The sequence below is a fragment of the Squalius cephalus genome, assembly GCF_949319135.1.
Source record: "Squalius cephalus genome assembly, chromosome: 10".
NCBI classification, from domain to species: Eukaryota; Metazoa; Chordata; class Actinopteri; order Cypriniformes; family Leuciscidae; genus Squalius; species Squalius cephalus.
Genome location: NC_137131.1, coordinates 16729968 through 16753932, shown reverse-complemented (window position 1 = coordinate 16753932; position 23965 = coordinate 16729968). Strand labels below are relative to the sequence as shown.

Here is a 23965-nt window from a genome sequence, read left to right as displayed (position 1 = left end):
AGTCACTTAAAATAATAAAATAAGTCATTTAAGCCTGAAATCATAACTGTAAAGTAATTTAATATCACTATCATAAATATGCCCAAACATTTGCAGATATCAGCTAAAGAATTATTTGAGTAAAGAGAACATAATAAATGACTTCTGGTCTGTAATATGGCTCAGTGGTAGAGCATAAGGAAATGAGTTCAAGCCTGGCAACTATATCCCACTGGAGTCCCACTGCTCCAGTAGCTCTGCCTCTGATGTAGAGTATATTTCAAGTAGCAAATAATGAGATATACATTACAAGTGCTGAAAAAAGAGTATCAGGCTAGTTCCTGTATTAATGCACAGAATAAAATGATCCCCAAATGTTTGCAGGTATCTGCGATTTAATAAATGTAAATTATATTATAATTCATATCTTTACTTGCGAAAAACAACATTTTACTGTAAAATGACATTTAATGTTTTGTTTTTATTTCAATTACAAAAAAATGTTCACAGTGAGAAACGTGGAGACATCTGGATGCAAAAACATTAATATTAATAAGTATTTCTCCACATTTTAGTCTGCATTTCGCTTCAGATCTGTGTTACAGAGATTCATTCTGTCTGTCCTCATCTGGCACAGTGACTTTGATCTGTTTGGAGAAGCGCCACTCTCAAAGTGTACAAAAATAAATAACTGCACATGTTCAGAAATAGTGTGTGAGGCACTTCTTGAGTTTCATATCAGTTTAAATGGAGCAGATGTGTATTTTTAGATGGATCATTCCATTAAAAGCACCTTTATTTGGGACAGTGGGATTCAAACGTGTGCGTTCATTCACTCATTCATTCTCTCCTGTTCTTTTGTCCTGTAGTTTTACTGGGCACCAGTAAATAACGTTTAACTTATAGCGGCTCAAGGCACAAATAAAAAAAACAACACCACACAGAATCCAAACTCAACAACAACGTCAACTGCCATTTCTCCTGTTATAGTAAAGGAAGACATAGTTCACCTCTGCTTTGGACATCACTGAAGCAACATGGCTATGTACTAGACTTCCTTATAGTTTATATGGGCACAAAATGTTTTGTGTCAGAAAGCAAATGTGTTTGAGAACTGTAGACAAGAGGAAATGATCTAATTTAAACTATTGCAGCACAGAAATTTTGCACAAAATATAGTTTATAACTGATCAGTCTATGCACAAGTGTCATGTAGTGTGTCGTCGAGAGGCCTGAGAGAAGCTTAGGAAGGCTCAGTACAATGGAGTGGTTTTCAAAATGCCAGTTGTGGTTTACTTTAGAAGCAGCATTTCATAATGTGCAGTCCACAAAGTCATAAAAAAAAAAAAAAAACCTTAATGCAACAGATACTGGTGCTAAAAACAAAAGAAAAAAATGCCGTGAGCAGCAAAACTGGCACTAAACAATGCCTATATAGTGGCAGGGTTATTGCTATTTAATTTGAGCAATTTAAGTGTTTTGCTAGATAACCTAAAAACTATAACCTGCCACTATAGTGGCATATCCACAAAATATCAGTATGTCTCACCTCAGACAGGTTCAAACGTTTGCACAGAATATACAAGAGGCAACATCCCCACAAACATGCTCAGACAATGGTTTAAATATACAGGTTTCCCACCAAACACAAGTGGGACGAACCATTGTCATGGGGTGGAACCTTTTCCCGTGACACTCATCACTCAATTCCACAGCAAAACATTGGCACCTGAATAATCAAGAACTCATTTCTGACAAGCAATAATCATAATACAAACATGCAACATTTAACACCTCATAGCACTCATGTCTCTTTCCCTCTTAACAAAATGGTACTTTCTGGCTAGCAATAGGCTGGCACTCTAGTGATGATGTCATTAACCTAGTTCATCATCACAACAAGTATCTACAAACTTTCAAAAAAAAAATTTTTCTCCAATGTTTCACAATGGAGAATGACTGATCACTCAATTTGCAAAGCTGCATTTTTTCTTTTACTGTGGATTAATGGGTCAGCGTACTGTCTAGATTTTGGCAGAGGTGCAGAAAAGGTCCTGAATGGAAAAAAAAGCTGTAAATGGCCAAAAGATTTAGTTCCCCTAATCACCTTCACAACTGAGCCATCTCATTTACAAACCATAACACCAAAAGCTGCTCAACAATTGTGGAGATTTGAGTGAACAATAAGAGATGAATAAGAAAAGAAAGGGTGATAACGGTTATGATTTTGCACCACTCAGTGGGAATGTAAGGTGTCAAGAGTTTAAACGTTTGTGTCAAATATGGACAAACCCAACCAGTGGGTTTAAAAATTTAATTCAAACATTTAAACTTCCAGTTGTGTTTGTCCATGTTTGACCCTTTTGATTTGTTTTTAGAGTGTACATTAAAGCTTCCTTTTCAATGTTTTGCATCTGTGATTCATTTATTGCGCCTTCATGATGAAATTGTGTGTCCTGTTCTTGCAAGAATAGAAACAGAGAAATAAGGAAATGTGCAAACAAAAACACATGGACACATGCTGTTTCAATAATTTGTTTCCTATTTAAAGGGGTGGTTGAATATGATTTCACTTATCTAACTTTAGTTAGTGTGTAATGTTGCTGTTTAAGCATATAACAACATCTGCAAAGTTACAACGCTCAAAGTTCAAAGCAAAGGGAGATATTTTTATATTATAGAAATTGCTTTTAAGGACTACAGCAAACGGCTGGTAGGGACTACACGACATTCCTCCCGGGTGAGTGACATCACTAACCCTAAAATTTACATAAACCCGCCTCAGGGAACGCGATTTATAGATTATCAAGACAGAATATGCTAATCAATGACTAGAATATAACTACACATAAGCTACATAAATTCATCAACTAACCATTCAGAAAGGTTGTCTACATGTTGTCTCTTCTTCTTGAGTCTCTCCATCTTTCTGACTTCGGTTTGAACATAAAAGGCTAAAAGTTTTTGAAATTTTCAGTGCATGTGTGTGGGAGGTAAAAGGACAAAAGCTGAAGCTCCGCCCTCTGTGCTGGGAGCAGCAGCTCATTTGCATTTAAAGGAACAGACACAAAAACAGTGCATTTTTGCTCAACCTCAAAAATTGACAATTTTAACACGCTATATAAAAATATCTGTGGGGTATTTTGAGCTAAAACTTGAAATACGCACTCTATGGACATCAGAGACTTATTTTACATCTTATGAAAAGGGCATTATACCACCCCTTTAAATATTATTGTTTACTCACAGCAAAGCTGCACATCACTCAAGAGATGCATTTACATCCCTGCAAATCATAATCTCCACCACAACAAAACTGAATCCTTATTTCTCTTTTCAATGATTGTCATGTGTCCCTCAAAACGTCTGCTATTGACAAGCATTTGAAACCTGACCAATTAAATATCGTTGCAAATAAGGTACAACATGTGGCTGTGGAAACCCGTTTTGCACATGTGAGTGTGTGTTTGTGGTTATGATACATTATGCTGTCTCTTCAGTGCACGCTCTCAGGAAGAGAAAAACGGCAGTTTCTCCCTCTTGTGTGGCTTTATCTACACAACCATCACCACCCCTTTGACCCAAATACATACCAGCACTACTTATGCTTGCCTAGTTCCATCTTGTTTTGTATATGCTTATGCATAGTACGATTTAACAAAAAATAAGAAAATAAATGAAAACTTTAAATTGATCAAAAGTGGCATTAAAGACGTTTACATCACTACAGTTTTCAACATTGATGAAACACCAATGCATTAGAATGATTTCTGAAGGATCATGTGACACCGAAGACTGGAGTAATGATGCTGAAAAACATCTGCGTTTCCATTGCAGGAATAAATTGCATTTTAAAATATATTACGATAAAAAAACAGTTATTTTAAATTGTAATATTTTTTCACAATATTACTGTTTTTACTCTTTTAAATGCCTTGTGGTGAGCATTAGAGACTTCTTTCAAAACTCAACAGGGTTTTTTACTTTTTACTGACAGCGGCATCATCCACTAATACAGGAAATGACTCTGGTGTCATGTGAAATATTGTCATGTAACTGAGTAGCATGTCACGTAAGGACATTTTTCAGAAATGAATGTATATCTTTCATGTGATGTAGATGTTTTTGTAATGTCTAGAATATTTACTAAATCATATTTAATATTTATAATTTCATCTATCAAATAACAATTAAATCACAAGGTATATAAAATTCACTGTAAAGAATTAAAGTACCGTACAAATAGTGCAGTGCAGTTTAATAGAGCAAGGGCTTGTTTTTCTTCTAGATCTGTTTTGATAAAGAGAGATTCACTGATGTATTAAAATAAAAGAGTTAAAAGGCCACCATGCATTAATGGGTTCTCAAAAAAAAAAAAAAAAAAGAAAGAGGCACTTGCCTGACTCCAGGGCACCCACCTCATTAGAGCAATGGATCACTGTTTCTTGGAAGAAGTGTCGAGAGCTTTTGTGAAGGCGGTGGGCATTTTACTGTAAGCTGCCTTGACAGGGGAATAATGGGAGAGAAGAGCATGATGAGTTAGAAACTAATCACGCCTCAGAAGACTTTTAGAAGGCTCTCGCCATTTCTCTCTGTCTCACCCTAAACCTTCTTTCATTAAAACTAAAACTATTTGCACACTAAGGAGTCATCGACCTCAAGATGCAGCTGACAGCACCTCTTGAAGACATCTTACCACTCAAAAACCTCAAAGCAAAGGCACTCACTATAGAAAACATGAATATTGCTGGTTCTGTGATGAATTGCTTTTTTAAAGTTCCTCATTTGTAAGTCACATGGGGGGAAAATGACTGCTAATGAATAAATGTTCCTATCCACATGAAGTCACAGGCAACTACTGTGAATCAGGAGCCCTGATATCAACTATATTTCTTATTTTGACTTTCAGTACAGTACTCCTACTCCTGCTCTTTTCATGGACATTACAGGTGCACCCAGTCATCCGTATTAATGTTGTTCTGGCAGCATCATTCAAAATGGAAATGCACTAGTCAACCATGATTATTTTATTTTTGTGAATGGTGCTGAATTCGGAATAGCACACTAATCTAATTATTTTTGCAATCATAACTATGGTAGAATTCTACCAGTTAAAGTGTCTGATAATAGGGTTCTTATAAAATGAGTAGTATTCGCCTGGTCATGTGACCCTTAACATGGCTGCCACCATACAGCGATGCAATCCAGCTTTTACTACAACAGCTTCTAGGCCACTGAAATGACTGGATGCCATCTAATGTAAGCTTACATCATTTTACATACACTACATCCACTACCATTTGGGGTTTGTACGATTAAAAAAAAAAAAAGAAATTAACAGTTAACTACTATTTTATTCAGCAACACTGTAAAAAAATATCGTGATTTTAACGGTCAAAGACTGTAAAAACGCTATAGTGAAAAACTGTTTATTGGTTAAGAGAAAGTTTCCTTACTATATACGGTAAACAACTGTCATAGATCTAACGGTACATTTAATGTAATTTTACTGTAAAATACCGTTAAATTTACAGTTTTTGGAAGTGAAAAAGAACAAGTCATTGTATAATTTACATTGAAAAAACGTAAATTGACATTCCCACAATTCCCTGCGTGACACTTCACATTTGATGTATTTTTGTTGAAATAACTATGTTTCTTCATAGTTTTCTTAGTTTTTTGTAATCAGTTATGACATTAGGGTTTTATGTTACATTTAATGTTGTTAAATGAATGTTTATTGCATTTTTAAAATTTCACGAGTGTTACCATGATGGTGTTTAGTGTTTGTGTGAATGACACTGTGCAGCTTCTATATAATAGTATCAACTCTCTTGTGAAAAAGCTGCTTCTGATGAGTTTTAATACATCATGTGATTTTCATCTCCACTGTGATTGGTGGTTGTCAGAGTATTACTATGGTACAAAACAGATATAAATACTTCAATAGGTCAGCAAATTAACATTATATCAGATAATTAAATATTGTTTATTACTGTAAATTTAAGTAAAGTCTGTAAAATCTAAAATGTTGGTATCGTATTTTTTACAGGAAATTTCTGGCAACCACAGCGGCCAGTATTTTACCGTAAATGTAACATTTTTTTTTTTTACAGTGAAGGACACAATAAATTGTTTAGAAGTGTCAGTAAAGACATTTATGACGTAACAATATTTTTTAAATCAAATAAATGCTGTTCTTTTGAACTCTCAACAATCAAAGAAATCACAGTTTCTACAAAAATAGGCAGCACAAGTACTTTCAACATTAAAAATTATAAGCAGTGTTTCTTAAGCTCCAAATCAGCATATTAGAATGATTTCTGAAAGATCATGTGACTCTGGAGACTGGAGTAATGACTGATGAAAATTCAGCTTTGCATCACAGTTATACATTATATTTTAAATTTAAAATAAAAATATACTTTCATTCACTCTTCTCCATTGACCTTCTCTTCATTCTATGACCTTGTGACATCCTCTGTCTCACTGACCTTTAGTGAGCACATAACCACTAGGGTTCTCACATGGCTTGGTGAATAGAGAGCTTCATTAAAACAGCCACCACTCAAGGGCGGAGCCTAAGTGTTCTCCACCTATCGGTGGCTTTCACCGCAGAGGGGTGTGGGTTATCTTCATGTCAAGACCAATCATAACACTTGCTCTTTTGAAAGCACAATATTGACTTTTGTTTCTCTCACATGTCACTGTGGAGCAGCCTACGAGCCTGTAAAGTTAAGTGAGCCTCTCTGCCATAGCAGAGGATTTTTTGTTTAAGCTCCAGTGATGTCTGTGTTCTGTTTCTGATGCTCCCTTGATTAAGTTAGCGTTGTATGAATTACTCTCTTCACTGACACTAAGTTCATCAGATGGTGGATGATCTTTGAGAGACAAGGAGTGCTTATATGATTTTCATTGCATGTATTTCATTATGCTCTGATGGATGGATAACTACAAAAACAGATTATTAAACTGGCAACAGTATTGCCTATGCATTTACTGAATATACTTGGCACAATGTATTCACATATGATTAACATATAAGGGTTAATCACATCAGCATCAACTGCAAACTCACAAATGCACACAATATTTGAATATAAGTGATGGTAAATCAGCACATACAGTAAATAGCGTGCCATTTTTTTGGAGCAGGAGGGTTATTGATTTTGCTGTCAATCTGGCCCACACTTCCCTCGGGCTGTGTCCCGCACTGTGTTGGCTGTCTCTTCATCGCTTCCTAGATAGCTCCTCTAATCGTGTGTGGGGAGATGAGTTCAGGCACCCCGCTGACCTGCTGGCTCCAGGACGACCTGACAGAAACATGAGGCGGGAGAGAAGAATAAACGTACGTGATGGAAACTACATCTTAGTAGCATCTAACAGCTTCCTGCTATGCTCAGCTTGCACAACATCTAGTTGTGTTGTTATAGCACCAGTGAGAACACTGATATACACTGCCGTTCAAAAGTTTTGGAACGGTTTAAGATTTTAAAAGAAGTTTCTTCTGCTCACCAAGGCTGCATTTATTTGATAAAAAAAAAAGGAATATTGTTAAATATTTACATGATCCTTCAGAAATCATTCTAATATGCAGATTTGATGCTCAAAAAAACATTCATTATTATTACTGTTGAAAACAGTTGTGTACAATTTTTTTCCAGGATTACTTGATGAATAGAAAGTTCAAAAGAACAGCTTTTATTTGAAATAGAATCTTTTGTAACATTATAAATGTCTTCAATGTAACTTTTGATAAATTTAATTCATCCTTGATGAATAAAAGTATTGATTTCTTTTATTTCTTTCCCTCCCAAAAAAATTAAATTCTTACAAATTCTTATTTAATGTTACAAAAGCTTTCTATTTCAGATAAATGCTGTTCTTTTGAACTTTCTGTTCATCAAACAATCCTGAAATACAAATGTAAATACCTGTTTTCAACATTGATAATAATGGAAAAATGTTTCTTGAGCATCAAATCATCCTGATTTCTGAAGACTGGGATAACGATGCAAAAAATGTCAGCTTTGATCACAATGAATTACACTTGACATTCACATAGAAAACAGCTATTTTAAATTGTAATACTATTTCACAATATTTCCGTTTTTTTTTTTTTTTTTTTTTTTTATCAAATAAATGCAGCCTTGGTGAGCAGAAGAGACTTCTTTTAAAAACATTAAAAATCTTACCGATCCAAAACTTTTGACTGTAGTGTACATATATTTCACAAGTGGGGTCCAAATATCTGAGATCACTAATGAAAATGCTTTCATCTTCTTTTCTTCTTCTCTCCCCACACCTGTTGTTTCTCAAAGGCCATGACTACAGGGCTGTTCTCATACCGTGTCCTAATGGCTGCAGATAAAACACACAGTAATAAATAATGCAGATAAATAAATGCGGTTCTTTCTATTCTTCAAAGAATCCTGAGGGGAAAAAATGCATAATGTTTTCCTTAGAAAAATATTAAGCAGCACAACTGTTTTAAACTTAATAACAAATGTTTCTTAAACACCAGAATGATTTCTGAAGGGTCCAAAAAAAAAAATAGCTTTGTGATCACAGGGACAAATTACATTTTAAAACATATCAAAATAAATGATAAAATAGTTATTAGGTAGCTGAATCACTTCCAAGATCTTCCTATATAACCCTCCTGACATTAAGAAAATCACAGAGAACTGTAGTTTACAATAAAATCGCTTTACAAAAATAAGGTCATTTTTAAATTTAAAAACATTATTTAAAGGGGTGGTATACTGCCCTTTTCACAAGACGTAAAATAAGCCTCTGATGTCCCCAGAGTGTGTATGTGAAGTTTTAGATCAAAATTCCCTACAGATATTTTTATATGTTAAAGTTGTCACTTTTTGAGGGTGAGCAAAAACGCACCGTTTTTGTGTGTGTCTCTTTAAATGCAAATGAGCTGCTGCTCCCAGCACAGAGGGCGGAGCTTCAACAGCTTGTGTCCTTTTACCTCACACAGACATGCACTGAAAATGTCAATGTTTATGTTCAAACTGGAGTCAGACAATGATGGAGAGACTCAAGAAGAAGTGACAACATGTAGAATGCAACAGGACATTTTTGAATGGTTAGTTGATGAATTTAGGTAGCTTATGTGTAGTTATCTTCTAGTCATTGATTAGCATATTTTGTCATGATAATCTATAAATCTCGTTCATGGGGACGGGGTTTATGTAAATTATAGGGTTAGTGATGTCACTAACCCGTGAGGAAGCTCGTGTAGTCCCTACCAGCCGTTAGTCCTTAAAAAATGATTTCTTTAAAAGCAAATATCTTCTTTTGCTTTGAACTTTGAGCATTGTAACTTTGCAGATGTTGTTTATGCTCAAACAGCAACATTACACTCTAACTAAAGTTAGAAAAGTGAAATCATTATCAACCACCCCTTTAATATATCAATATAAATAATTGTGAATATATATATATTTTTTTAAGTTAGCTTTTAACCATGTCCTGTTGCATATGTTGAGAAAATACCCTCAGTGTTTTACCCTGGACACAAATATTTTTCAGCTCACTTGGATGAACCCTACTCATCCGTGAAGCAAGAAGTGGCCTAAACGCTACAGGTGTGTAACTGTTTACACTGAGAGCATAAATGTGGTCATTTTATTATTCTTAGTCATTAAAATGTTCCACCTTCCAGCCAGAGTTTGCATTCCAGAGCAAAGGCTCTATGTAAATATGACACAGAGGTGACATGAGAAGTCTACAGCTCCACTAAAATCATGATGCAATGTTGTACCCAAAGAAATCTTTCAAAGTACATATAAAATGTATGCTAAATTCAGAAGTTTTTGAGCGTTGTTATGCACTATAGGCACAAATGAATACCTCTATCATTTAATTTAGCAACATCACAATGTTCTGTCAACCTCTCTTTTGTCATTTAGTGTATAGCTCTTATACATCTCCATTGAATTTTGACACTACTGTAACTGCAGCGCACACCGCTGTCAGCTGAGGTTGAGAGATATCCATCCCATGGCACATTAGAGGCCAGGGGGGGAAAACCCTTATCACCATCCATACTCTCTACTGGCAATGTGAGCCAGTGTCATTAAGATAAACACAAAAGAGGCCACAAACTTCATGCTTTCTAAAACGTCTAGAGCTCCGGGCAGTCTTTGAAACTATCAGGCTAGATTTATTTAATTGGATCACAACTGTGTTCCACACAGATCAAGAAAACACTGCTGATACTCGACGATGCACTGGCTGGGAGGGAAAGGCAGGGCACCGAAAAAAGCCACCACTAAGAATAGTTCAGGCATCAAAGGGCTCAACACACTATCTACACTTCAGCTTGTCAGCTAAAGAGTTGTTTTGAAGCTGAAAGTAATGGCAGAGTTTACTTAGTGTCAAAGGGAGGGGGAACAGACGAGTGTGTTCAAGAAGATGCCATCTTTCCGTGCCGTTGCACAGGTATGGCATTGTTGACGAACTGGGATCTGGCAGTTCATGCACTTGCCACATTCAATCAGCAAACCTATACTGGAATGCAGAACATCCCAGAGGACTTGCCAATAGCCTGATCTATGTAAATACTAAGCCCTTGCCTTCTCAGCAGGACTTCAGAAATGTGTTGATGTTTATGTCATGGAAATTATCTTCTCACGTTGTTTACTCATGTCATTCCAAACCATTGCAAGAAATATGTTTTCTTCTTCTTCTGCAGAACACAAAAAAGTCGTGTGTGTGTGTGTGTGTGTGTGTGTTTTGGGTCAATAAAATGAAAGTCAATGGCGTCCAGTGTTATTTTGGACCCAACTTTCATTGTACAGAAAACAAGTCATAACATCCTTCAAATATCTTCTTTTTTTGTTCCGCAGAAGAAAAAAATGCATAAAATGTTGACTGATTTGTTTGTTTTTTTGTGAACTATCCCTTTAAAATTACAAATATATGTTTGTATAAGAATAAGGATTTTAGGCCCCACTTTATATTAAGTGTCTTTAACTATGTAGTAACATTTGAATGAACAATTTGATACAATGCATTTATTGTGTACCTGTTTTTACATTGCTTAACTTATATATTAAAATCCTGCATGTAATTACAGCTGTAATTAATTTTTTGTAATTACATCTATAATTACACTATTGACCCTCCCCTTGCCCCTTAACCCAGCTTTAAACCTAACCATACCACCAAACCTGTCCCTAACCTTACCCATACCCCACCTCAATAGCAGCAAAATAGTTTTGCAATGCAACATGAACACAATGAGTACATTGTACCTTTTTTAATAAAAGTGTTACTGATTTTATGAATCAATCCTTTTAGATCATTCACAACATTTACCACTATAATAGGGATTCATTGATAATGCATTCATTATTTTCTCAATGAAAGTATACCTCAGGCTTCAAAAGAAACTGAGAGGTGTTGCAGTGAGAGGAATTATATGGATTACAGGTCATAATTGGCCTAGTGGAAGCACCTGTGTGTACATGTTTGAAGCTCCACACCCACAACAATACATACACCTATTTACTGCATGATGTTTTATTAAGAGATGCAGCAGTTTAAGCATACGGTGTTCTAACAACACATTCTTGTATCACTCAAGTGCCAAACATTCATATTTACATTTAGCTTATTAATTAAATGCAGACAAACTGTAATGGAGCTTTGGGGTCAACAGACCCCCGAAACTCAAAGAAAGAACCAGTAATCCCAGTGTGCAGGGACTAATACCTGCACTTGTTAGAGCTTGTCTATGGTTTATTAGAAAGAAAAAGGAGTGAAATTACTTTTTTAAAAAAACCCTATTGAGAGACTGAAACTCTATGGCTCAGTGCATATGTACATGCCTGGTGTAGGTGGGTTCACCTCTGCTTCTGCTGCCTCCCACAAATGACCTTGAATGGAGCGCAGATCACATACTTGAACTTGAGTATTCCAAAACAGGTTACTGGGAAAATGTTTCCTCCCCTTAACAACACACACATTTTATCTCTGTAATGAAGACCCACAAAGAGAAGAAAGTGTGCTTTGTATCATAGCGCCATCTGTACTTTCATAAATGCCACTTGAGTAAATTATATGATTAAAACAAATATTAGAAATTTTATTCAACCACTTGTTTTCTGATCAGTTGATCTGCAGCAACAGTCTATCCCCTTTTAAAAAATAGGCAGTAGGCCTACCATGGTACAGTGATGGTATCAGATGTCAGTACCATGGTATTCTGACATGAAATAATGTATAATGGTATTTATAATATATGGTACTCTCCAAGAATAACATGGTACCACCATTATACATGCCCATAAAACCCTGACAGTACTGACAGGCCTACATGTTCAAAAAAGCACTTTAGTACTTTATTGTCGTTCAAACAATCAAAATATACCGGTGTATTTACGTATGACATTAATTCATGGGATCAGGAAAGGAAATAATCTATAATTTTGAGTAAAGCACACAGTTTAAAGTTTGAAAGAAACAGCACTGAACTGCTCAAGCGAGTATGAATTCCACCCCCGTTTACGAGTTATTACGCAAAAGCAAGGCGGCTTGTGATTGGTCAGAATCTGCCCTCCCTCTTTTGAAGGTAACTTATTAAAAGAGCCGATGGGCGGAGTCTCGCCTCGACTATATATTGAGTGGGTACAACCAAAGGTACCGGGTACGACTTTGTCCTTTTTTACAACATTAAGGAAGGGGACAACATCGCTGTAAAGTCCACAAGGCCCGCTCAAACACCACCAAAAAGGGAACTAAATACCGAAAATGTCTGCAAAAAAAGAAGGTGACGGTGGATGGAAGAGCTTTATCTGGAATTCTGACAAGAAGGAATTTTTAGGACGCACAGGCGGCAGTTGGTGTAAGTGTTCTCAATATTGTTTCATTAGCGCCTCTTCTCTGGGATTAAACTAGTTTTTCTCCTTTATTAGATGTTAATGTTGATATGTACCAATGTTAAAGACAGGAGAAACGGCTACAGCGTGTTTCTAGACTTTGGAAAAACTCAGCACCTGTTTGATCTGACTGACTGCGTCGTGACTTTCGTTTTCAAAGGAGAAAAACGCCTCGAGATGGCGCCTTGCTGTTATAACTAGATTATCATATTTGATTGAAGTATTCGTATAAACGAAGCTAATTGATACATAGTGTTCTAGTGCATAGAGTGTGTCGAAAGAATCGAGTTATAGTCATGTAACGTTAATGGAAGGACTGATCAGTGACTCATACGCGTGATGAGCCACAAGGTGGTGAAATGGCATCGACGGATGAATGGAAAAAATATGAAAACAGTGCTTTACACAAAATATTTTTATATTTAATCAATTGTTTACTTAAATGTTAACGTTTAGGTCCATGCTGGGGGTGTTTGAAAAGAAACAAGGTTATTTTGAAGGTCGTTGTTATACGGATGTTATTACTGTGTAGGATATATGTCAGTCAGCTTCATCTGAAATGGTCAGCCAGGACAATTTGCAATTTTCCAACCAATAAAACAGAAAATGTAATTTTGATCGTAGATTTGTAAGCATCAAAATGGTTTCAAAGATACAACCTGCAGTGATCAGTTCATTTTACTTCTATCAACTAACTAAGAAAATCGAGTAACGTTAGAAGTTACTGTGGCATGGATGGAAACAACATTTTCACAGTGAAGAGTAAAAAAAAAAAGAAAAAAAAAAAAGCAAATTTCAGTCATAGACAAATGACATGAGTGTGTTTGTGCTGGTGACTATTTTCTTTCGTCAAGGTGACTCCAAGTAATTTGTCTTGTTTAGATTATGGCCTACAGTTAGTAATATTGTAATAATAATTGCTTATTTAGTACTGATTCATCTTCCTGCCTTTGTTGTAAATATATATCAGAGGAGTTTGCCATTTTAATATAGGCATTTAAAGCTGGAGACTGTAGCTGATAGTTTTTTTTTTATCAGTTGTTAACATTTATGTTTATCTCTGCCCTCCTGATGTACATTTGCTGCACTTTCAAATGGCTGTTATTAAAAAGTTACATTATCCACTAACCACGCGTTATAATAAAATGCTTTTAATATTTAATAAGACTCAATAACTTGTTTAAAACACGTAGTTAACCAATGAAACGGATGGAAAGATCATGAAACACAGGTTTGAGTCTGACACATGTGGGAGTCCGTCACATGTAGCTTAGCCAGCTAGGCTCTCTCTGTGCTTGAAGTTTCATTTTACAATGAATAGAAATGTCTGCGACACGTTTCGTAAAGTTTTCGTAAAATCGTAGACTTTAAATTAACGTGTTTATAGTTTGGTTAGACGAATTTGGCAAACGCGAACAAACAAACCGTACTGGTTGAGAGAGTAAGGAGATGCTAGCGGTAGAGGAAGTATTTTCACTGACGCATATTATTTCATCACAGCCCGCATTATTCATTTAAAGAGGAGTTTTGGACTTTATTGTATCGATTTAACACCTTTCATTCTCTATTGCCGTCGGCGATAATTGTTTATGGAAAGTTGTCCTTTTTTTTCACCCAGGCTGCTGCCTGCAAAATACTGTAACTGGAGACTACATGAAAATAAAATGTATTGTTAGCTTACATGATTATTGGTTTTAGTGAAGCCTTAGGGAAACCAATGAGAAGTGTGAGAGACTGAATGACATAGTTAACAGCCAATAGAGGCGTTGCGTTCACTGTTTGCATTACTCTTACTCTTCGTGAAAGTGGGTTTAATAAGGCTTTAAACATCATGGTAGTTTAAAAACAGACATCCTATTATTTATACCCTCAGGGACAAGCTTCTTCCTCTGCCCACACTGAGAGTATGACACGTAAAACTATTGTTTGTGGGACTGTATTCAAACTTGAATGTGTTTCCTGTAGATTTTATAGGCGGCAAAGGTTTTAGTGCCAGGGCTGAAGGAAAGGAAGTATAACCTCATCATCCACACACACAGACAAACCGACCCTTGTGTTTGGTGGCGACTGGTTTGAAGTGGTTGTTGGGGGCCGCTTTCAATGAAGCCCACATACTACCACAGTAACTGACAGACAGGAATGCTATTCTGCAGGTCGCATTCTGCTGTTGCGTCACACAGACACTGGGATTTCTGTTGTCGCAGTTACTTCAGAGAGGAAAGTTTGGGTTGTTTCATGATTATTGGCAACTTTGCATAAAATGGCTGGGCTCAGAAGGCAGCTGGCTACCTCAGTTTGGAAAATTAGAATGGCCCCAAGACCCACATTTCTGGCATGTTAGTGTTGGTATTTTGTATATTATTGGAAATATATATTTTTTATGATCAGTAAAACTGAATTAAAGACAGAATCAGTGCATTTAGAGTTTAATTTAGCGTTTCACAAGTCACTTATCTCAGAAGACAGCTGACTGGGGTTTGTTTCTCTTTATTCTTAGTAGTTTAAATACTGTGTAGAAGCCTGTCTCTGTTACAGAATAAAAAAAAGGTAATTGTGACTATTTTTCTTGCAATTTTGAGTTTATATGTCACAATTATGACTCGCAATTGCGAGTAGGAAAATGATAAAGATTCAAATCATTCAATAACTGATAGTCTCTGTAATAAAGCAAGGCAGGACATTTTATTTTATTTTTGTTATTAAAAATAGGAACAATTAAGCAAATTACCAAAAAATAGAACAAATAGGCCTACAATAAAAAACAAAACAAATTAAATAAACAAAGAGAAACAAACGGCAACAGTTTATGAGGCTGCTGTCCCTTTAAGAATGAATCCACGGATCTAATATACTGTTACACATCCAATTTTCTCCTAGCTGTTTACGTTCGTGTAGGACACAACAGACTGTATTTACGTGAATACTCCACACACTCTCAAAGAAAACTGAATTTGGAAAAAATCAAAGCCCCGCTTTGAGCCCTTTTTCGGGGGTTATTGTGATTAATAATTTTAAGTTGTACTGCTAAGTTATAGAAATGTCACACTTTAAAGAATCGATTTTTTAAATTTATGAATCAATACAAATCGGTAGAAGATAGAATCACGATTCAATGTGAATCGATTTTTTCCCCACCCCTATTACTCGCAATTCTGTGTGAAAATTGTGCGATATAAACTCATACAAATTTTATTTCTTGCAATTGTGAGTTTATATCTTGCGATTCTGACTTTTTTCTCAGAATTGTGAACTCACAATTGTGGGTTATAAAGTCAGCAATTCTGAGGAAAAAAAGTCAGAATTGTTCAATGAAAATTGGCAAGTAACCAAGCTTCCATAGTTTAGTCTTTGGTGCTTTGTCGCTTTAAAACCACAATGAAATGGAAGTAGAGACCGATCTTATCTTCCAAATGCACATCAGAGTGAAATTGATTATTGTAGTTGCTAATTAGATGAAGGCAGATCTGAATGTGAGCTTGCAGTGGATTGTGCGAAAGGGGTCCAGCATTTCACCGGAAGATTGAGTTATGGCATTTTGATTTAAAAATACATGGTCAAAAAATTTTTTTTTTAAAGTGTGCATGGATGAGTCATTCACAGAAAAAACTATAACATGTAAAGAAAATACTAGATGAGGTGAATTTTTATGTCATGCCAACTTTGAATGCTCATTTTATGCGTCATACATAGGGTAAAGTTAAATGCTTTTCAAAACAATGTGGACTGAATGTGGATACATTTTAAACATTTGAGTTTAGTGTTTGTGGAAACTGAATGCAATTTTATAAGTGCTCTAAAACATCCCATTGATTTCATGCTATACATTTTTCTTTGCAGTCAAAATCTTCAGCTTCTACGTTATCTTCTATGGCTGCTTGGCTGGAATTTTCATTGGCACCATCCAGGCCATGCTTCTGACTCTCAGCAACTACAAGCCCACATACCAGGACAGGGTTGCACCCCCAGGTAACAAACCAGATTGGTTGATGTTGAAGATATGACATGCCCAAAAGTGTTCAGAGGTTGGGTACTATTTGTACGTAAAAGCTCTGAGAGTGAATCACCAAACTGAAGAGATACAGAATGAACTATATGTACTTTAACGCTAATAGTTGTTTTGACTGGCATGATTTGATAAGTACCATATGCGACAGTGTTGGGAGAATGTTGTTGTGTAGTTGATGATTTTGACTAACTTTTGAAAGATGGTTTTATGTCTTGTTCTACATTTTCAGTTTTGTTGTAAATCATTGTATTTTAAAGTGAAATACCAAAAGCGTTTGTTTGTCACCTGGTTGACAAGCCTTGCCGTCACGTGCTCTTAAAAGTAATTGAGGCAACAGGGACATTCCATGTTATTATTTGTCATTGATATGGAAAAATGAAAAGAACAAACTGTTTTTGGGACATTCTCATTTACACACATTCAAACTGTTCCATAACGCTGGAAGTTAATCTTGCTTCTGTAAACCCTGACATTTGGGCGGCTCTAAAGGTCCGCCTGACCTCGGAGAGAATGAGTGGAGGTGGTAGGAGTGTGAGGGAGTAGAAGGAGAGACACACACAGAAAGCCATTTTGACCTTCACACTCCCGGCCAGACTGACGAGGCTTCCCGTTTGGGTTCTAACAGCATTGTTGTTCCTCATCCACACACTTCGCATGTCTTTGAACTGGTATGTCTTGTAGTATATAAGTCGAGGTTGACGTTATCAGCATTTGTGAGCTTAAACATACCTTTGAATTAGTTTACAACAGGCACAAAAAAGATTGTCTTGATATTGAACTTAGGCTAAAAATGGGGAAAAGAAACAGAGGAGAGCATTGTGCAGTTTCCATAATCCCTGTTAGGTTGCCCGTTGCTCCACTGCCAGCCATTCACCACACCAGCCATGTCAGTGAATGTTTGCACAGTGCACACTCCCGTCTTGGCATTACATTTAGATGTATTCGTGAAGGCTTTGAACATAAATGCCTCTGCCAAGAAGAGCCTTTTCCCCTTTAAGAGAGGCGGCCCATGAACGCCAAAGTCTAAAAAGAAACAACGTGAGTAGGAATGAAGTGGAGATCACCATGGCGTGCAGCTATTTGCTGCAAAGAAGGCCGGACATAGAAGTGACATGCTGCCTGCGCTCAAGTCCCGCCTCCCTCTTAGGGGCTAAAAGTTTCCATTGTGTGACAGGAGCACGTGAAGTTGTCGAGAGGAGGAGGGGGAAGGTTGGGAGACTTTCGCAAGCTCTAACCGGAGTCTTAAAAGTGAATTAAACAACGTCTATGTAACTCTCTCATGTGCAAATAAGCCAGAAGCTCATCTTTTACACCAGATGCAGCACATGCATGGAAGGTCATTCATTACCAGGTTGTCGAAACAAAAATTGGCATTACAGAAAATATAAGGTTTCCGTTTGCTTGTTCTCCTCTGCTTGCTCCGCTCACGCCACGCCCCGTTGTGGCCTTACGTTCGTGGTGGAAAATTACTGCCAAGCTGGGAATCTGAATAGCAAACTTCCATGACAATGAATGGACCTGGCATTCACTGCTCTCATAGCTGGAGGGAAAATCACTCTTCTAAATGTTCACAACACCAGTTGCTTGGGCCACATTTAACCTCTCCATTTTATTTACAGGCTTATCACACTCCCCACGCCCGGAAAAAGCGGAGCTCAGCTTTTCTATGGCGGACGAAAGTAGTTACTCTGCATATGTGAAAAATATCAACGAATTACTGAGTGGCTACGATGAGGACAAGCAGGACGATGTCATCAAATTTGAAGACTGCGGAAGTACGATAAGTATTAAGATAATCTTTAAGTTATATACATCTCAATAAACCCAAGCTTTTAGTTCTGTTATTAAAGGGTTAGTTCATCCAAAAATGAAATTTATGTCATTCATTACTCATCCTCATGTCATCCCTTTATTTTCCCATCCCATATTTTTGATGAAATGAGAGCTTTCTGAACTATTTGAACTATTGTATCACAGAAATAATGATACTATGAGGAAAAGATTGCTGTTTCATGACAACTCTCTCCGGGTCAGCGGCAGCGCCAACACAGATTTGAATGTTGCGATGTGATTTCGTCAAAGGTTTAATAAACAGACGAAATGGAAGAAGATCGCGTGGGTGTTTGAATCGAGATCACAGCCTTTTAAAGATGAATCGTGCAGCTCTACTGTCTTATCTCTCTCTCAGCATATGAGTAGCGCTGCGCGTCATGCGCGAGCCTCGTGAGGGCTTTTCAGTGCATTCAGTCTCACAACGCTTTCACGCGTCCACTTATATTACATCACTCAACAAGAGCAAAAATAAAGCAATTTAATTTGAATTAATATCGATTCTGTAATACATTTTTTTTTTTAAAATCTGTAAAAAAAAAAAAAAAAAAAAAAACTTAAAAAGGGTTCAGTCCAGGAAGTGACCTCCTACATCACTCTCCAGCTCTGTCAAATGATAATCATTCACAAGTAAACAGTTCACTGCTTAGGTAGACAATTGGGGCTTTCTTTGACCCATGTTGCTGTCCTGCATGCCCCTGTGCACTGTTGTAGTAATGCCAAGCAAATACGGTTGTATAAGTCACTAATAAGCCTTAATGCGTTTCATGTTCAGACACACCCCAAACCTATAAGGATCGTGGAGAACTGGAGAGCTCTGACGGCATAAGGAAGGTCTGCCGCTTCAATAGAGAACTGCTGAAGGATTGCTCAGGCATAAATGACAAATCATATGGCTTCAGTGAAGGCAAGCCTTGCCTCATCGTTAAACTCAATAGAATTGTGTTCTTCAAGCCACGGGTGAGTTATCCAAGATAAGCAAGATGTAGAAAAAGATGTCGTTCAAGATTATCTTGTCTGTATTATTGCAATATATATAGGTCAATTGCTTTTTTAGCAACATTTACCTTAATATTGGGATTGCCATATACAAAACTTGCCAATCTCTCTCTCTCCTCAGGTTCCAGCTTCGAATGACAGTATCCCTGAGGCAGCCCGTCCTAACTTTCAGAACCATCTGATCCCAATCCACTGCTCAAGCAAGGTAACAAAATACTTAAAACACATCTGGGTAAAATGGCATTCTTGTGTAGAGATGCACAATATATTGGTAACATATTGGTTAATGTCTGATTTTCGAGATTTTCTTTTTATTATTGTGCATGCATTTATAATATCGTCTATTGCTAAATTATTACAATTATGTGCCAGAATTGCATTATCAGTGCATCCCTACTCTTTTGCCAGTCAAGTGTTAAAGGTATAGTTCACCCAAAAATGAAAATTCTGTCATCATTTACGCACCTTCAAGTTGTTCCAAACCTGTATGAATTTCTGTCTTCAGCTGAACAAAAAAGAAGGCATTTTGAAGGATGTCGGTAACCAAAGAGTTGACGGGCCCCATTGACTTCCATAGTATTTTTCCCCCATACTATGGAAGTCAATGGGCCCCAACAAATGTTTGGTTACCCATATTCTTCAAAATATTGATGTTATTTTGTGCTCCGTAGAAGAAAGAAATTCAGGTTTGGGGGGTGAATAAATGATGACAGAATTTTCATTTTTGGGGAAACTATCCCTTTAAGGCCCATGACATCAAGGCAACTATAATGAGAACTATAAAGTTTAGATAATCACTCTAATTCTGTGAGAAAAGGGAAGTCCACACTACAACTATAACGATAATGACTTAGAAGAACAACATCGTTGGAATCACTTTTAAAATGTATTTTTTCAAGCTGATGAATGATAAAAACTTTGACAGCCAATCAGAATCCAGTCTAAAAGGCCCGCGCATTTAAAGCAGCAGACGTCATAACTGTGCACGCTTATAATAATCCGTTGGTGTGGAGGCTACTATAGTTATGGTCCTTGGTGTGAACAGGCCTTTATCAAAGAAATATACACAATGATGGTAAACTCAATGTGTCATAGTGCTCCAGTGAATGATCTAACACGAGTAATGCTTGTCAACAGAGAGAAGAGGAAGCAGATAAGCTCGGACCGATCGAATACTTCGGGCTGGGTACTGGTTTCCCCCTCCAGTATTATCCTTACTACGGCAAGCTGCTACAGCCCCATTACCTCCAGCCTCTGGTGGCCATCAAGTTCCACAACATCACGAAGGAAATGGACATGCGCATAGAGTGTAAAGTATACGGACAGAACATCGATTACAGCGAGAAGGACCGTTCTCAGGGACGTTTTGACATCAAAATCACCATCAAGTCATGACCTTAGCTATGAAAATAGCACTTTTATTCTGCCCATTTCAAAACACAGTAATTTAGATGAATAAACAAAGACGAGTACAAATTCAATTGGAAAAAGCAACAACAACTAGTCTTGAACAAACTTTCACAACATACGGGACCTACACTTAATCTGTACGCTTTACACTAGCTTTCTCTGCATGTCTAGGGTTAGAATGTAAATTACAGGAAGAGTAGCAATAGCAAAGTATTTATTCTACTGTAAATGAGAATATTCCGTGAGCCATGGGACGTTCATTTATTACTGTAAATTATAATTCCACTACTGATGTAGCGAGCAGTGTTTCTGTCCCCTGAGTATTTCTGCCTAGTGTGGTCTCTTTAAATTTTATGGAGTGTGCAGTGCAGTAGTCGCATACAATGGTCCTTTCCAAGCCATGTTGTAATTTCTGTTGTCTTATGTGAGAAAGACTTAGCGGTCCAAGGTGTGTGTGTGTGTGAGAGAGAGGTTGAGTGTGAATGTGCGTAATCGTCTACTTAAAAACTGAAAATACTGGCATGGTACGCTCTGAACTCCCCAGGTCTGTGTGTGTGTGTGTGTGTAAGTGACTGCACTCCGTTCAAACCTTTTTTTCCTTTTTCTTTGCATCTTTTGTTTTTCATTGATTGTGGGGAATGTTTTTACATCACCTTTTGACTTTTTATTTGATCTTCTTGCAATTTGGGAAATTGGGGCTAATGAAAATTCTGTGTAAGGCTTTTATTTTTCTTTACTATTAAGTGTAGAACTGTGTGTCTAGTGTGGAGGACTGAAGTGGCCAGTGGTCACCATGGCAACTCAGTGCTTTTAATTGTTTTTTTTTTGTTCTGGAGACATCACATGCTGTGGTGTTACTTTCTAATGAATGTTTTTGCCATTTTCATGGTGGAAGAATTTTATATTTATGCAGTTGTACAATTTTTTTTCAGAAGGAGAGTGTAATGTATGAATCCAAATACCAAAGTCACTGGTCAAAGGTTAGAAACCTATCAGATGCAAAGCAGTACCCCATGTAATAGGATATTTTGTTTGTGTTTAAAGTTCTTAAAAGTCATTGTTGGACATCAGAACACTTGTCAAGAGTTGCATTTGCTCTTGTAATGTTATTTAAATCTGGGTAAGACCTAAGAAGAAATAAATGGACAGACAACTGAGGTGTTGTTAAAGTGGTCTTTATTTAAATAACTGCCGGACGGACATCTCTCACAGTTGCTTCACCCATCTAAAATCTTAAAGAAATACTGGACCTGCAAAACAGAAATTCCCACAATTCAGTCCAATCTTCCTTCAAAAGACAATAGTTATTCCAAATATCACACTATGTACCCTACACTCTTAAAAATAAAGGTTCAAAAAGGAGGTTTTTCACAGAAATGCCATATAACCACTTGAATTGTTCTTAAAAGTGCCATTTTTTCCCCCGGACATTTAAAACATCTAAAGAAGCTTTTGTAGAATGGAAAGGTTCCATAGATGTTAAAGGCTCTTCGTGGAACCCTGATAAAAACTCACCTGCCTGTAGCTTTCTAGTAATGCCCTGAAGACATTGATTATCTGGTTCAGGTGTGTTTGATTAGGCTTGGAGCTAAACTCTGCAGGACAGTGGACCGACGTTGCCCATCCCTGATCTAGTCTATGAATTTTATAAGGTTATTTTGTCATCCAACATTGGAGTCTGAAAGCCCCACTGCTACGTAATAAAAAGCTGCGACAGTTGAGTGCACAAAGTGTCCAACATTCAACAGGCATAGAATAGTGGATAAGTACATGAATTTGCACACACCTAAATAGAACATGTAAAAAATTACAAAGCCCATCATAATAGATAAACCTGATTTAATCCGTGATGCACTTTTAGCACTTCATCAGGCCTCGGCATCAGCTCGCCAGCTTGTTTTACTTTCAAACAATTGACTTTCCCTTGAATTGTGCCTGTTACGGCAGCCGGCGTCTGTGCTGGGCCTCTGTGAGGCCTGAGCTCTTGGAATGTCATGGGTGAGTCGGTCAGCAGGCAAATGATTAACAAGGGGCCATTTGTGCTGGGAGGCTGGACAGATCAGGAGTTGTGCACAACAATGACGTCCACCGGGCCAAACCCACTCCCTGGCATAACAAAGCCTTTTTTTCCCCTTCTACCAAACCGACTCTATCCGCCTGCATCCCTTCCTGTGAGACACGCTGGGCTGTAGGTCTGCCTCTGCCCACTGCGGACAGTCATGAGACCTGGATGCCATTTTGTTCTGGGCTTCATTAGCATTTGTGGGAACCAGAAATATTTTTGAAGGCAAACAAACATCCTCAAAGCGGGTAAAACGAGGCCGAAGACAAAACGTGACTGTGTGTCTCTTGCATAACATTGAGTTTGAATGGGATTTGCATGAGCTCACCTCCAGAATCCCATCCTCTGGTAGGTCTGTGCAGTGAATGCCATTCTGCACTTTGTTTTTGCCGTAGAGCGCTCGTAAAGCGGCGGGCCGAAGGTGGCGTGCAATTTCCTGTATGGAAACAAAACATAACGTGACAACAGCTCTGTGATGGGTTAGTTTGTTAGAGCAATGGAGCACATGCTTTGAAACAGTGTATCCTTTGGATAAAAGAACAGGTGATGATGCATGTGTTGTGATGGTCACTCATGCCCAACGCTGCAGCGAGATCACATGACATCACATTCTATTCAGGGCATCAGGTTACTTGCATGTGCTTGTTCATGTCACTCAAACAGATTACTGCAACATCAGTAAACTTCCTAAATAGTTTTATATCACTTCACTTCAGTCACTTCAGAGGCACACAAAACTTAACTTTCAACTTAAACATGATTGGAAATTTTTAGGCTAGC

The 23965-nt window shown here is 37.3% G+C and overlaps 2 protein-coding genes across 2 annotated transcripts in view; one reads left to right on the top strand and one right to left on the bottom strand.

Moving 5' to 3' along the window:
- Nucleotides 1-12605: 12605 nt before the first annotated feature.
- Nucleotides 12606-22280, top strand: atp1b1a (ATPase Na+/K+ transporting subunit beta 1a). The gene is made up of 6 exons (XM_079883751.1): nt 12606-12844; nt 16716-16844; nt 18504-18659; nt 19490-19674; nt 19835-19918; nt 20851-22280. Exons 1-6 carry the CDS (start codon nt 12751-12753, stop codon nt 21106-21108), a joined length of 906 nt encoding a protein of 301 aa, XP_079739877.1. The 5' UTR covers nt 12606-12750; the 3' UTR covers nt 21109-22280.
- nme7 (NME/NM23 family member 7) overlaps nt 22197-23965 on the bottom strand; it is a 35083-nt gene continuing 33314 nt past the window's right edge. Inside the window, exons 11-12 of the mRNA XM_079883745.1 lie at nt 23514-23621; nt 22197-22373 (exon numbers count right to left, since the gene is read on the bottom strand). Coding sequence (XP_079739871.1) covers nt 22341-22373; nt 23514-23621 — 141 coding nt within the window. The 3' untranslated portion in view covers nt 22197-22340. The remainder of the gene's footprint in view (nt 22374-23513; nt 23622-23965) is intronic.

Bases quoted from the DNA above. Each gene is read 5' to 3' on its own strand.
- atp1b1a (XM_079883751.1), top strand. From the start codon at position 12,751: ATGTCTGCAAAAAAAGAAGGTGACGGTGGATGGAAGAGCTTTATCTGG. The intron at 18,660-19,489 runs GTACGATAAGTA...TTTCATGTTCAG, and splicing joins CAAATTTGAAGACTGCGGAA to ACACACCCCAAACCTATAAG. The intron at 19,919-20,850 runs GTAACAAAATAC...GCTTGTCAACAG, and splicing joins CAATCCACTGCTCAAGCAAG to AGAGAAGAGGAAGCAGATAA.